Genomic DNA, 16042 nt, shown 5'->3' on the forward strand with positions numbered 1-16042 from the left:
AAATGGCTCAATTTGAATGATACAAAGCACCTATCAAGAAGAAAGGCCAGTTAGCCTAATGGCATAGGTTTATACAAGAAATGCAAAATGCTGTATTTTGGCCTGCCTACTCAGAAATAAGATTCAAGTTCTTCCTACACTATTCACCTCTCAAGCTCTGGAGTGCATGAAACTGCCTGCAGCACTTAGAGCTTCTTACAAAACACTACAGCTGTGACTTCACACAATGATTATTATAACACCTTGTACTTTAGAAAAACACACAGCTAACAGTTGAAGTAAAAAAGAAAAACGTCACTGGGATGTGAAAAGAGTATTTTAATTTAATTTATCTGGGCTTAAGCACAGCTTCCAGCTCTGTTCTTCTTTTCCTTGCACCATAAATCCAAAACCCCCTTCCTCCAAGATGTCAGAGATAGCATCCCATCTCAAACATGGACAGAGCTGACTGGGTGTCTCAGTCTGGAGACAAATTCTAGGAGAAAAATGCTGTAAAATGAGTTTTCTCTCTAAAAAGAGAGGGCTTCAATAACTCCCATTTCTTCTGCCAATGAGAGAAATGGATACCAGGGGATGAAAGTGAAACAAACCTGGAAAACTGTTTATTAACAAAGCAAGATACCCACAAAGCACAGGAAAAAAAAAGAAAATTGAACTTTACACCCCACTCCCACCTTGCTGCGTGGCTGAGAGGCAAAGATGGCGACTGCCCTTTGTCAGTGGAGGAGAAAAGAGTTCACAAAGCAGCAGGGAACCTGCTAGATTTCTGGTGTGGGTCTTCTCCTCTCAGCCAGCAAAGTTGGTGCAGTTTAATGTCCCTTCTTGGGCTGTCTCGGTCTTTCCGGGGTTCAGACCAGCCAGGGCCACCCCACAGGCTCCTCAGGCAGGAGAAAAAAAACCAAACCACAAACCCAAAAAAAACCTGCCGAAAGGATTTGCCAGTGAAAAGCCTCCAGGCCAGGGGGAGGGGAAAAAACGAGAAAAAAACCCAGAAGCTTCTTGCCTAAGTTGGCGAAAATTAATCCAGCAAACAAGTCAATTAAGTAACAATCCGTATAGGCACCAACCACTTCTGAGAGAGATAGCTTGAACAGAGCGCCGCGCATGAGTCCAAGGCTCCCTGCCCCACCCTCCGGGTCCATCTTAAAACTACAGAAGTTTTTTTCTGGGCATAAAGCAGATAGGGAATAAAGCATCATCATAAAATCACCCCAAGACACTGGGGCAATGCTTTCAAGTCACACACTCATGATTATCCACAGCACTTACATGCTGAAGGTTTAAATACTGATTATCAGTTTTGAAAATGAGTGGCTATCTTCCCCTCAAATCAGACTGCAATCAGAGTACTTTGTACCTTTACCTTCCTTTGCATCCTGATAAATCCTTTTATGTAACCTACTCCCTATCACTTTCAGGTTTTCTAGTAATAGGGGTGATAAGGTTTTTCTCCAGTTTTGGTATGTCATAGAGTAGAAATGTGTGACTAATGACCTAATGCAGGATACAGCTTATTAAACTGCACTTTACTATATTCAGACACAGGAAGACACAGCAGCTAAACTTAAGTTTCATCTAGGACATATTTCTGATGCCTAGAATGTGACAGTTACTTTGCACATTACTGCAAGGAGCTCCAGGAACACATACAAAAATAATAATCTGCTCAGCAAAGAGGAGACTACTGTCCTTGAGTACACTGTGTGGCTCAGGTGTGGAACTGAATGAGGATACACACATAGAATACACTGTACCTCAAGGAATAACAGCTAGTTGTTTTCTTTCAAGTCTAGATTATGTGCTGTGCAACTCTTTGATGCATTACACAAATGGTTAGTTTTATAATAACCTCTACTTTAGCTGAAGTTTCTGATGCTTGCCCCCTTTTAATCAAAGCTCAGCTAGAGGCACTGTATTGCAATTTGTCCCCTTCCTACTATGAAGGAGAGAACTGAGACTGAGTGGTACTCAAGTTTGTTTTTCTAACTGAAAACGCCTGCCCAAAAATCTATGAACAATGGAAATAATTCTAAGAATAGACTGGCTTGCACCATGTGTGTGTTAAGCCAAACATTTATTTCCTTGTAACATAAGAATTACAGCATTTACTAGTGCTGCATAACCAACAAACATTTTACATTAGTGGGAATTAATTGCAGACTAGACAGTTTAGCTTGACGGACTGATCTGAATCCTGGTTAAACAGCTCTACCAGTGTACAGAGACTCTAAGTGATACCAATTAAAACACAGTTTTTCAATTTCAAGTGTCTTAAATTTCTCAAACAGACAGCAATGGTCTGCTTTTCCCTAAATGAAAAAAAAAAGTTCTTTTGGTAATACCATATATAATCTCAATTATGTCAAAAAAGGGTATTGTTGGGGTTGGAGAGTAGAACTAGAAATGCACAATTCTATATTTTCTATCAAAAAAACCCAACATAGTTATTCAGCTCTGCTACCAATCAACAGAATAACTTGATTCCAAAAAATAAAAAAACACTGATGTTGAAAAACAAGTTTCCAGGGTACCATGTCATGGAGGTTTTGTTTGTTTGGCTACTAGAGGAACTCCATGTCAGAGCCACTCTCCTTAGCTTAGTGTGTCTATGAGTAGATAAAGAAGAAACAACAGTCTTTCCTTAGCCTGAACACAAAGACCTTTCAGCATTCTAGAAGAGAAAGCAAGGATAACTGTAATGCTGGGAGTTATTTATTGCCACTCCCCCTGCTTCATGACAGAAGAACAGTATAGCATACAGAAGAAATGAGAACGTGACAGCACTTTGTGAAAGAGAAAGAAGGGGAAGAAAAATAGCATGATGGGAATGGCACCTGCTTTTCTCAGGTTGGAGTTTGGTAATGAATTACAGTTCCTTGTACTGGATAAAAGGTGCTAGAGCAATATTTGATTAAGTACTGATCCCATATAAAACCAATTATAATAACTACATTTGTTCAAGAAGTTTGAGACACTAAATTTGCAACAATAACCTTTAAAATCACTGCCTATTCTCTTGAAAGCAGAAAGCTGCATGAAATCAAAGGAGTATTTCAAACTTGTTAATGTGGTCTAATTACCTGAAAGATATCATCACTGTACAGCCAGCTGTCAATCAGGTGCGGGCAGTCAGTATAGAAGCCTGGTATTAGTTATCACAAAGTCACAGCCCTAAAATATCTGCAACATTTACCAGCCATGTCACTTGTCATCGAGTTCTAGCCCAAAGAATGTGACATTTATTTGTTTAGCTTGTATAATTCTGACCCCTATCTTATAGTAGAAGAGTATACAATACCACATGAGTTTAGGAGGTTTCAGGATAAAGAAGAGCACTGGAAAATACTGGCAGCTCTCATACAAGGATTCTTAAGACTCTACATTTCAGTGTTGGGAAGAAAAAGGCTTATGTGTTTACCTGATTTCAAGTGCTTTGATAGCTTCTAACATCTGTAGATACTCAGCTGCTTTCCAAACATCATTTGCTTCTTCCTCACCTTGGACCATTAGTTTTGCTGTATAGGTGAACTCAATTAGGTGACGAAATGCCATGTTACTTACACCTGTTTACAAGCAAGAAAAACAGTCTCTTTTAACACTTCCTCAGTCTTTCAAACTTGCCTGCTCACAGTACTCCAATAGCCAGTTTCAAGAAGATGCCACCCTTGAAAGGCTCACATTGGAATAAAAAGTACTATAAAAACAGGTGAATGTGGAACAACTACAGTCATTCCATGACAAAGATAAAAAGGATAAGATGGACAAAAAGCTACTTGTATAAAATAAAAAAGTTCAAATTTAAACATAAAAATATGATCTCTCTCAAGAGATCTCTGAGCAGCAAGTTATTAGAGGCTGCGTTGCTCCAGGAAATTTTTTACCTACTAGGAAGGTATTCCTCCACATCTATCCTGTTCTTCCATCCCGGTAAAGGTATGTTTTTTATTTTTAATTTTTCTTCAGGGGAAGTTTTTTTTTCAGTGGCAACAGCTACCTGTACTGGTTTTGGTTGGGACAGATTTAAATTTCTTCACTGTAGCTAGCATGGGGCTATGTTTTGGATCTGTGCTCAGTCATAGAATGGTTTGGGTTGGAAGGGACCTTAAAGATCATCTCGTTTCAACCCTCTGCCATGGGCAGAGATACCTTCCACTAAACCAGGTTGTTCCAAACTCCATCCAGCCTGGGCTTGAACACTTCCAGGGATGAAAAATCCACAACTTCTCTGGGCAACCTGCGCAGGGTCTCGTTACCCTCACAGGAAAGAATTTTTTCCTAATATCTAATCTAAACCTACTGTCTGCCAGTGTGAAGCCATTCCTTCTTGTCTTTTCACTCCAGACCTTTGTAAATAGTCTCTCTCCATCTTTCCCGTAGACTCCCTTCAGGTAGTGGAAGGCCCCAATTAGGTCACCCTGAAGCTTTTCTTCTCCAGGCTGAACAATCCCAATTCTCCTAGCCTTTCCTCATAGCAGAGGTGCTCCAGCCCTCTGATCATCTTGGTGGCCTCCTCTGGACTTGCTCCAAGAGGTCGATGTCCTTCCTGTGCTGAAACAGTGTTGATAACACACTGCTGTTTCAGTTACTGCTGAGCAACGCTTTACACAGATCCAAGGCCTTTTCTGCTTCTCAGATTGGCCTGACAGTGAGCAGTCTGGGGGTGTGTGGGCAGTTGGTAGGAGACACAGCCAGGACAGGTGACTCCAACTGACCAAAGGAATATTCCAAAACATATGACATCATGCTCAGTATATAAAATGTGTGTGGGAGGCAGGTAGAGGGGCCACTGCTAGGGGATTGGCTGGGCACTGGTCAGTTGGTGGCAAGCAGCTGTTTTAATTTGCATCACTTGTCTTCCTTGGGTTTCTCCCCTCTTTTTTTCTCTTTCACTTATAATTTTCACAAAATTACTATTTATTTTTAATTATTAAACTGGTTTTATCTCAATCCACAAGTTCCTTTCTCACTTTTACACTTCTGATTCTTCCCCCCATCCCACTGGTGGAAAATGAGCCAGCCTGGCTCTGTGGTGCTTAGTTGCCAGTCAGGGTTAAACCACAACATTACCTCACAACTCAAGAGCTGATATCTAGAAAACTATTCAATATGATCAAGCATGCATTTAAGCCCATACCAGTGATACTACATTCATTTTGAGCATGAGCACACAACTCTGAAGGTTTTAATTTGCATGAATCAGACTACCTTCAATCTCCACCAAGGGCTCCTGAGTGAAATCTTGGAAGAATTTGTAGAAGAACTGGCTACAGGCAGCAAGAACAGCCTTATGAGCTTTGAAATGGTGACCTACAAAGAGAGAGAAAAAATTTGGTTTAGGATAACACCTTCTTCACTCATAGTGCAGAATAAGTGCAGACGCAGAGAACAGCTGCAGAATCACCCAGTCTACAAATCTATTCCAGCAGCTCATAGTTACTTAGCATGTCTCTTTGTAACATGGGATACCACTGCAGCTAGCCTGTCCTATCTTATGCAGATCCTTGCAGACATCAGTGACCTTGTTGAAGCTCTTCAATTCAGTCAGCTAAAGGACTCACGCAAGAGTGCTTCTCTTTTCAAATATTTAAGTTGTGGGAAATTCCTGTTCAAACTTTTTCCTGTGTGTCTTGGGCTCAGTTCTCAGATTTTATCCAAGCTTGTTGTGGTTTGACACAGGCCAAATGCCAAGCACCCATGAAAGCTGTTCGCTCATCTTCTCTTGTTCTCAGTTGGGCAGAGAAGAGGGAAAAAAATTAACAAAGGGCTCATGAGCTGAGATGATGTATTGGTTTTGCATGACCTGGTTTTTGGTAGCAGGGGGCCACAGAGGTGGCTCCTGTGGGAAGCTGCTGGAAGCTCTCACCATGTCCAGCAGAGCCAATCCCTGATAGCTCTGAAGATGGACATGCTGCTGGCCAAACCTGGGCCAATGAGAGAGGTTGGTAATGCCTCTATGATGACATATTTAAGAAGAAAATCAAAGCAAAGTCACACAGTTTTCTTCTAGTCAGAGAAGAGGAGGAGGTGAGAACATGTGAGGGAAAACAACATGGTGACACCAAGGTCAGTGGAGAAGGAGGTGGAGGAGGTGCTCCAGGTGCTGGAGCCAAGATTCCTCTGCAGGCTGTGGTGAAGACCATGGTGACGCAGGCTGTCCCCCTGCAGCCCATGGGTCCACGGGGGATGCAGAGATCCACCTGCAGCTCATGAAGGAGGTGCTCACACCAGAGTGGGTGGATGCCTGGAGGAGGCTGTGATCCAGTGGAAGACCCAGTGGAGAGAGAGGGCCCTTGCTTCCAGGCTGGAGCAGCCTGTCTTTGGAGGACTGCACCCTGTGAAGAGTGACCCACGTCACAGCAGTTTTGGGAGGATTGATTGCCCGTCGGGGGGATTCACATTGCAGTAGGTGCAGTAAGACTGCTGCCCATTAGATTGGACCCATGCTGGAGAAGTTAATGGGGAACTGTCTCCCGTGGGAGGGACCCCATGATCTCACAGGGGAAGGACTCCTCTCCCGGAGCAGCAGGAGAAAGTCTCTGTAATGAACTGATCCAAAAACTCCCATGCCCTGTCTGTCTGCACTGTCAGTAAGGGCTGGGGGGAAAAGGTGTTTTAAGGGCTTATTTTACTTCTCATTATCCTCCTCTGATTCTGTTAGTAATAAATTCACTTTGTACCTCTAAGCTGAGCCTGTTTTGCCCTAGGAGTGTTTTTCTCCTAGTCCTTATCTCAACTCATGAACCCTTCATTAATTTTTTTTCTCTCCTCTGCTCAGCTGTGGCAGCAGAGGGTGAGTGAGTGACTCTCATGGTTGCCTGGTGTTGGGCCAATGTCAATCCACTACAGATGAGGACTGGGAGAAAACATTCCAAGGGCAAAACAGATTCAAATTTAAAGGTATAAGGTAAAATTATTATTAACAGAGTCAGAGGAGGATAATGAGAAGTGAAATAACACTTTGAAACACCTTTTTTCCCTCCCAACCCCTCCCTCTTTCCCACCAACAGTGCAGGGAGACAGGGCGTGGGGATTTTGGTCAGTTTGTCACCCAAGACCTTTTTCTGTTCACTCAGGGAGAGGAGTCTTTCCTCTGCTATGCTGTGGGGTCCCTCCCACGGGAGACAGTTCTCTGTGAACTTCTCCAGCATGGCTCCAATCTCATGAGCAGCAGTCCTGCCAAAATTCCTGCAGTTTTAGTCCCTGTCACAGGCAAACAGTCTTTCTGAAACTGCTGCAGCATGGGTCACTAATTCACAGGGTTCAGTCTTCTAAGGATAGGCTGCTCTAGTTTGGAAGCAAGAGCCTTCTCTCTCTTTATCTGTGGAAGCACGGGCCCACTCTATTCAGGTCTCCTACTAGATCACAGCTTTCTCCAGCATCCACCCGCTCCAGCGTGAGTACTTCTTTCATGGGCTGTGAGTGGATCTCTGCATCCCCCGTGTACTTCATGGGCTGCAGAGGAACAGATTACTTTACCAGTCCTCACCACAGCCTGCAGAGGAATCTTGGCTCTGGGGCTTGGAGCACCTCCTCCCCCTCTTTTTTTCCACTGACCTTGGTACCGCCATATTGTTTTCCCTCACATGTCCTCACTTCCTCCTCTTTTTTGACTAGAAGAAAAACTGCTGTCCATAAGTACCATTGCCAACAAGTTCCACCAATTCAAAGATTCCTGCAGGATCCCACAGTGCCAAAAGGTCAATCTTGTTTAGGTTCTGCACTGGTGAGTTGCTCGCCATGTTTGCGGCCAGGAGGCTCTGCTGCCACTATGTGGGCAGTGGCAGCTGCTGGCACTGGTGCTATTTAACACCTCTCTTCATGCGGGGCGCTGGGAAGGAGAAGCCACTGCCGCCACTCCTGCCCTTCTTCTCACGGCACAGCTAGCTACAGGGGGCCAGCTAGGAGCAGCCAGGCAGGCAAGTCTCACCACAGGCTGCACCAAGATGGCAGCGGCTACGGCACCTCACCACCCCTGGAAAAACTGCACACACACAGTTTTGATTTTCTTCACAAATATGTCATTACAGAGGCATTACCAACCTCTCTAATTGGGCCAGCAGCATGTCAATCTTCAGAGCCATCAGGGATTGGCTCTGTCGGACATGGTGGAAGCTTCTAGCAGCTTCTCACGGAAGCTATTTCTGTGGCCCTCCTCTGCTACCAAAATCTAGGCTGTGCAAAATCAACACAAAGCTCTCCTCAGATTTTGCTGCTCTTACATATGGATGTATTTAATCATCATTTCTGCCATCATAAAGATCCCTGCAAAACAAAATTGGTTTAGCTCTATTCTTCCTGTTTTCCAGACTGTGTATTCTCATCATGGTGTTGCCTTCTCCCTGGTCCAGGCATGAACATCCAGAAGGCTCCATGGGACGGAGGAAGGAGAACCAACATGTATTAGAACTACACAGCTGCACAAGAAAACAGTTTTGAGCTCAATACACGGATTTGGTAATACTAGAGCAGGAACAAACATTCAGGATAAGTTTTGTGCAAGTGCTGTCAGTGAAACTATGGTGATTCCAAATAATGATTTTTTTCTTCATTTGCTTACTTTTTTCTAATCCAGGATCTGTAGGTCCCTTTTCTTTCAAGTGAATTCTTGCTATCCTTGTAAGGATCAGGTGGTACTCCTTTAGCTAGGTCTGTCCTAGTGGACACTGCCTATCTTCACTGAAGTGCTCATCCGTTCTAAAACATGCTTGGGATAAGAAGCAGTCTTGGGAGACCTATCAGACACCACCTTTTCTAATGAGATAATAAGCATTTGCATCTCCATCTTCCCTTTAAACTAATACTTATGTCTTTAGAACACATAGAAAAAGATAAGTGAGTTGTTCTACCCTATTTTAACTATAGATTAAAATAGTAGGCAGATACCCAAGAAGCAAGAAGTCGACCTTATTTCAAGCTGGTTTTTCTTTTTTTTTTTTTCTTTTTAAATAATCAACCAATATTTGTACAACTTCAGCCCCTTGTTCGGAAGGGGCTCCCTCCTCTCCCCCTCTACTCTGCTCTCGTGAAACCCCACCTGGAGCACTGCATCCAGGTCTAGAGTCCTCAGCACAAGAATAATGTGGACTTGTTATAGCGGGTCCAGAGGAGGCCACAAAGATGCTCACAGGGTTGAAACACCTCTCCTATGAAGACAGGCAGAGAGAATTGGAGCTATTCAGCCTGGAAAAGAAAGTGCTTTGAGGAGACCCTAGAGCACCTTCCAATGCCTAAAGGGGGCTTAAAAAAAGAGTGACTTTTTACATGGGCAGATAGTGATAGGACAAGTGGGAATGGTTTTAAACTAAAAGAGGGGAGATTTAGATTAGATGTCAAGAAGAAATTCTTCCTTGCAAGAGTGGTGAGGCCCTGGCACAGGTTGACCAGAGAAACTGTGGCTGTCCCATCCCTGAAGTGTTCAAGGCTAGGTTGGATGGGGCTGGAAGCAACCTGGTCTAATGGAAGGTGTCCCTGCCCATGGCAGGGGGTTAGAACCAGATGAGCTTTAAGGTCCCTTTTAGCCCAGGCCATTCTGGGATTCTATTAAAAGCAGAAACAAAATTATTAATCTCTGCTGGAGACTGTTCAGCCCAAGATTAATAACTGAAACTGCAAGCAACTCACACACCAATACAGAGCCAAGAATGTTAGCAGCCCAGTTTGACAGTTGACCCATGACAAACCCAACAGCTTCCCAGCACAGCTTTCATAATTCTGTGGGTACCAACTGGTTCTCAAGTGTATACATACCATCAACAATCAGTGTGATATCTGTAAACTGGTCCTGCTCACGTTGTTCATTGAGTCTATCCAAAATAACTTTATAGTGTTCAGGGAATTCCTGGATACATTCCATAATTTCTTCAGCTTCCATGGCAAAAAGATTAGTCTGCAAAAGATGTGGTAGGACAGTAAGAATACTGCGCCACTTAGAAAGTACTATGCACAGTCAGCTTATTACACAGACATGAACTAACTAGCACTTTTCAGAAACTAAAAAACCAATGGAAACATCCAACTGTCTTGGTAACAGGTTTACCTGATTTTAGCTGTCAGGTAGGAAACATGAGGGTTAATGAAGTATGGCTTTATTTATACACAGTTTATAAACAGTTTTTTTCACTTTCCTCCAAGAAATTCCTTTCGTTGGGGGGAGGGAGTGCCAAGACCTGCCTTCTTCAGAGGAGACAATTTCAGAACGTTTCCTCCTAACTTGTCTCAAACCACGACAGCATGAAAAAACAGTCAAAGTTCGTAAATGCATTTCTTTATTCTACAAATTCAGCAAGGACCCACTTCCCTTAAAGCAAATACTGCAGGGGTGTAACATCTCCATAGCTAACTATTCTCCATCTTGGCAACATAATGTCATAATCTTTATAGTTACTTCTTGCAATTTTATCAATCCTCTTTGTGAAAGAATGGTTCTAAAATTTTTCATACTTAAGTCACATTTTGTATCTAGTAAACGCAAGATGTTTACTTCCTTTAAATAAGGATGTAATAAAACAATACTTTTCAGCTTCTGGGTACAGAGGAGTGTCCAGGGATTTAATGTGTTGTCACACCCGGGAGCAAAGAGCTTCTTATTCACCCAGGCTTCTTACACTTCTCCCCCTACAAGGTGAAATATTCTTTGCCAACTTTTAAAAGAGACATATGGGCTTGTAATCTCATGGCTCTTCCTCCCTTACTTATACAACAAACATAGCTGGAGGTGAGAGTTGCAGAGATCCTCAAACTTCAAAAAGTTTAGCAGAAGTCTGTGCCTGTGGATGAGACACAGAGGGTGTGCTGCTGATGCAAAAGAATCTCTGGAGAGAGTTCAAATGGTTCAATGAAAGCATTTTACAAATTAACTCTGGGAAAAATTTCTTCAGATCTGTGCAGCAGCACTCATCTTCAACTTCCACATTCACATGGCTCACACTGAGAATGCCACAGAAAAAGCAAAGATATTTAAATGTCACATTAATGCAGAAATTTGTTTTTTGTCATAGTCTAACTCACTTTGAAGAACATATGGTTTCTGAAAGAAGATGGTCATTAGGCTTGAATGACTTTTATAGTGAAGGGTATGTCTCAAATTCCCTTATTTTTGTACTTTGTATGGACAAAAGGAAGAAAGTTAGGAGAGCTGCTAGTATCAAACCAAAAATTGAATATAGAGATGGAAAATTAAGGTGTGGCTAAGAAGCAGTTTTCTTTAGACTGCTAGAAGAAACTAGATAGCAAGTGTTCCCTAACTTATGCAGATTTTTCGTATGTGACTGGAATTGAAAAGTCCTGAGCTGGTGCCACCATGCTTGATAACACCCCTGAGCAGATATGTAAATTCTACCTTGCTTCCAACAAACACATACTGAAGAGGAATTACCTGGTTATGATAAAAGCAAAGTTATTGTACGACATCAGGTAAAATAAATTGTGGAATTCCTATTTGCACCACAAAACGCACTTTCTTGCATCTCAGAAAAACTGTCCCATGGAGAAATCATTTTGCCAAGAGACAGAAAAGAGCAGAAGCAACAGCTTATGGAAGTCTAGTTTTATCTGCTATCACTGCTTTGCCAAGCAGATGCTGAAATACATATCAGGATCTTGTGGGGGCAAAAGAGAAAGTGAGGCTGAAGGAAAAGAATGCTGCTGCCTTCACCTCATCTTTAATGATGGCTCTAAGACAAATGATCAGCATCTTTCTTCCATCCACCATTCCATAAAGTTTCATGTAGAAAGTTGTCAGCCATTTACTTCACTGTTTAATTTTCTTGCCCACTTTTGACATATTGTACATTGATAGACGACTTGCAGTTAAAAGTGTAATTCCCTAAAAGTTAAACCAAACAAAATTTCAAGCTCAAATCTCATTTTTTCAACCTATCCAGAATTTACTTCCAAATTGTGTTTATAGGGAGATCTTACACCCCCAAAATAACAGAGCAAGCCCCCAATTCAAGAAATTTTTAAAAGTTTCAGTCTCTCAGAACACTAAAAATCACAAATAAAAAACAACTTATGATAGATAATTTGTTTTGAATTAACACAAGACTAATAAAAAAAAGTTAATTTATCGCCCATCTAAATATAGTTGCAGCATTCATTGAATCTTCTCATTTCAAACTCAGTGGTATTGCAGAAGAAAGCCCAACAGAACAGCATATGTTCAATGAGAGCATGACTACTTTGGAGCAAGAAATGAAATGCAGTCCTCAGAGAAAAATCAAGATACCAAGGAAGGCAGACAGAAGCGATCCAAGTAGACACTTAGATGCAGACTCATTTATGAGTGATGAAAACTGGATTAATTCCATTATTTACGTGGATTTTTCAGTAGACCCAGTTGACTACTGACTTAACCTTATTAACTTCTGATACTAGATGCATCTCACAATATGCACACAATTAGCAATTTTTTTCTTATAAATCTACCTCAGTAAAGCCATTTTATTACTTCCACCCTCCTGCACTTCAACAGGAATTCCTCTTATTCCAGGCACAAGATATTTGTTTTCTTTGTCTATATGTATTGTATCCAAATGCACGCAGGCAAAGCAGACAACACAGAACAGCAGACTGAGCACTGGCCAAACCCCTGCCATCTCATTGTAGCCACATCAGGAAAAGAAAATGAGGGGTGTTTGGTGGATAACAGCAGTAGTTGCTTGAAAATAACAGACATGAGAATTTCTTGTGCGCTTTTCTATTTATTTTTCTTCAAAGATAGCAACCACAGAACAAGGACACAAGCCAGCCCCTCAGTTCCCTCTCAATCACATACAAGGCCTCACTATCGCTAAGACAGAGGTGACCAAGGCACCCACGCCCTGACAAGTAGGGCAGGGCATACATTGGGGTGTCGCACTTTCAAGGGGCAGAAGCCTCACGTTGTCCATAGCAGCTGAGAGGCAGAACTGCGACCCGCCGCCAAAATCCCTTGTAGTTCCCGCTGGCTCGAGTCAGCTCGAAGCTCTCGAAAGCGAGGCCGAGGCCCAGCCCTGTCAAAGTCCCTCACAGCGCCACGGACCGCCGCAGCCCCACTGGCGGGCGCTGACAGTAGTCTGCGCGAACCCCGCCAATCGTAAGGCGGCAGCACAGCCCGCCTCAGGCGGGGAAGCAAATGTGCGTCCGCCGAGTCTCAGAAGCGGCAGAAGGCCTAATCAGTGCTAAGTGCCTGCCGGGCACGTGCACAGGCATTCAGAGAGAGGTGTGCGCAACCACCGGCAGGCGCAAGTATCCCACAAGGGCTCCCCTGAAGAAGGGACCCAACCAGTGCCGGCCCGAACCATGCGTTTAGCACACCGCCACCTCATTAGTCGTTATTACGTCATCAAAGAGCGCATTAAATCGACTCCTTTTCAATTCCCGGCTGGGTCACACTCTGGAGGCAGTTCTGCTGGGTAACTCACCGTAAGGAGCCCCTCACCTTGCCGCGCTCGCTTTGCCGTTACCGCTTCCTGCTCCCCTACACGGTGAAAAGCAGGGCAGGCACCGGCCAATCGCTACTCGCATTCCCGGCTTGCACAGCGAGCGGAAGTGACGGTAGGGTCACCTTTCACACGACAGGGTGCGCAGGTAGTGAGGGACGTGGTTCGACTGCTCGGAGCATCCTGAGAATTGTAGTATGGGATGTGTGCGTGTGTCAGCACCGTATGGCTGCGGGTGGGTAGCGGCTGTTGGGGGTGGGTGACGTTGCCGTGAGGCGCCGCAGCCGGCCGGGTAGAGCCTGGGAACGGCGGGGGGAGGGGGCAGGGGGCTACTTCCCCTAGGATTGGCCCGCTTCCGTGTCGCTAGCTCTCTTCGCAGGGGAGGAGGTAGTGCTGATAATAAAATTTCAATAGCCAAACCGAATTTTATTTCTATATCTTTTATTTTAAAGAAAGCAAGCAAACAGCGCTGGGTGGCCGGGAAGTCACCGCTCCACTCACGGCACACACCACTTACAAGTTCGGTAAGGTATATACACTGTTTTTAAGCCTACAAGCATTTTCCAGTGCGCTTGTGTTAGTCCAAATCAGCAAGTATCAATAAACTGGGATCAGCAATTTCATAATCTTTCCAGGTGGTTGTTGGCTTCTGGTCCTGCTCGTAGTCTGGAGGGAGGCCCTTCACCAGTGTCTGCTAAATAATTTAAGTCTTGTACAAGTGCATCAAGCTTTTTGTTATACATAAGCATTTAGTCACTTTGTTGCAATATCCCTTAGCTTTACCACAACTTCCTCTATTTTATTCTAAGCATCAGTCGTTTTTGCCACCTCATCTCTTGACTCTACTATACTTTTTTTTTTTTGTTCAATGCTTTATTTGGCTATTCGGTCAGAAAGTTTCAAAACTGTTCTTTGTAGTTATCCCAGGGACCGTGTCCACTTTCGACACAACAGATACAAGCATTTGCTGATTCCATTGCCAAGTGACACGAATCACAAAAACATTTTTCACAGTGCCCATGCGGGGTGGGGTAGCCGCGGGAACTAGCGGCTCCGACTGTTATTTTGCACAGTCCCAGACCTAAAGCTCTCACCCACTGCCAAACATGGATTGCGTGTACCCCTTTTCCAAACACCATTCTTTCCCCCCGAAGATACAATAAACTACCTTTAATTCGGTTGCAAAATCCATTTCCCCTTCCCCCATCGAAAAAGAGTATAATTGGGGTCCAGATGAACTGCACCTCTGAGATCTCCCTGGACGTGGCCTGGTGAACTCCATTGGCAGAACCCCGAAGGACTCCGGTGTACTACGTTTGATATACCCATTCTTTTTCCTCCCTCTTTTCCCTTATTTTCTCCCTTTTTCCCTGATTCCTCCCCAACACATTTTTGCTGTGGTTATTTCAATAAAGGTGCATTTGTTTTGATTATCACTGCAAACCCCCTTGTACCGTGTCAGTTCTTTTGCACCCTGAGATCACCCCACGAACCATCACGAAACCCGTTTGTAAGGACAGATTGTGACACTACTTTATCCTCTAACCTGTTGCATATGCATAAAAGACATATGCATATGCATTAAACTGTCTTATAAATTTTATGAGCCTGTGCAGTTCTTCAGTCACGTAGTTGTAATGTGGTGTTTATAACCCAGATTCAGTTTTTCTGTCTGCTTCAGTCTCAAGGTCAGCGAGAGGCAAGGGGGTGGGCCTTCTTATCTCTCTTCAGCTTGGATGGTTACATTCCTTTCAAGTAGCCTTGCATCTCCTTTGTTCTCTCTGCAGGCCTTTTTGTGAGCATCCAAGGTAAAAGACTAAACAAAAAAATCCAAAATTTACTTAGTACAAATTTCTACGATAATAGATGTCTCTTAATGCTTTTCCATGTACATTTGATAAGGAGGTCAACACCGCTATTTGTTGTAGTATTCTCCAATTCCAAATTAGCACTATAAACTCACCCCAGCTAATATCAATAAAACTACAATGGGGTGGCACAATGTATTGAAAATCCCAGTTGCAGTTGGTGACCATCCAAAGATTACATCCCACCAATTATGATCTCCATCTTGTTTTATTTTTTGCAGAATTCTGCTTTTTTCTTTTGCATTATGATGGACCGTAATTAGAGTATTTTCTCTGCTTTTCTGGATCTTCTTCAAAATCTCAATTAGGTCTTGGTGTTTAATTAATTGTCTTACTAATGTAAGGTTCATTCCAATAGGAGTAGGTGATAGCCTGTGATATATTGTGTAATTGTTTCTGATCAGCTGGTGGGATTTCACTGGTGCCAAATATGAAAAATCACACCCGATAATCTTAACAAAATTACAAATACAAAAACTAAAATTATTTTTACTAGGTAAAACTACACCGTTGTTATCAATTGCTACAAAAGTACAAGCAGTCCTTACGCATACACAACATTTACCAGTGTATACAAACACAGTTTTCTGATTAGTGACTGGATGAATCTTGAAGTGGCAAATACTTTGTTCAGTGTCAAGATACACATCTTGAGCATCAATAGTGTTGCTTTCACAGATGAATCCTAGTTGTTCCCGGGTAACACAAGATTCTAAGTTTACTGTTTGCCACTTCTTATTCATCTTTCGTGCC

At 43.1% G+C, this 16042-nt stretch overlaps 1 protein-coding gene and 1 long non-coding RNA gene across 7 annotated transcripts in view; one reads left to right on the plus strand and one right to left on the minus strand.

The window, feature by feature from the left end:
- The window catches only part of LOC141726957 (zinc finger protein 131-like), a 49527-nt gene extending 35964 nt beyond the window's left edge, over nt 1–13563 (minus strand). For 2 of the 6 annotated variants that reach the window (XM_074532084.1, XM_074532080.1), the window contains exons 1-4: nt 13404–13553; nt 9748–9886; nt 5206–5307; nt 3419–3563 (exon numbers count right to left, since the gene is read on the minus strand). In XM_074532084.1, the coding sequence (XP_074388185.1) occupies nt 3419–3563; nt 5206–5307; nt 9748–9871 (371 nt within the window). In that variant the 5' untranslated portion in view covers nt 9872–9886; nt 13404–13553. Of the gene's footprint in view, nt 1–3418; nt 3564–5205; nt 5308–9747; nt 9887–12844; nt 13302–13403 lie in introns of those variants that run through there. The other 4 variants (XM_074532081.1, XM_074532082.1, XM_074532083.1 and 1 more) reach the window with 4 other exon arrangements.
- Nucleotides 13540–15471, plus strand: LOC141726958 (uncharacterized). The gene is made up of 3 exons (XR_012577915.1): nt 13540–13656; nt 13874–13945; nt 14057–15471. It is a non-coding gene; the product is annotated as an uncharacterized LOC141726958 (long non-coding RNA).
- Nucleotides 15472–16042: the final 571 nt, after the last annotated feature.

Source organism: Zonotrichia albicollis, chromosome W (assembly GCF_047830755.1).
Source record: "Zonotrichia albicollis isolate bZonAlb1 chromosome W, bZonAlb1.hap1, whole genome shotgun sequence".
Classification (NCBI taxonomy): domain Eukaryota; kingdom Metazoa; phylum Chordata; class Aves; order Passeriformes; family Passerellidae; genus Zonotrichia; species Zonotrichia albicollis.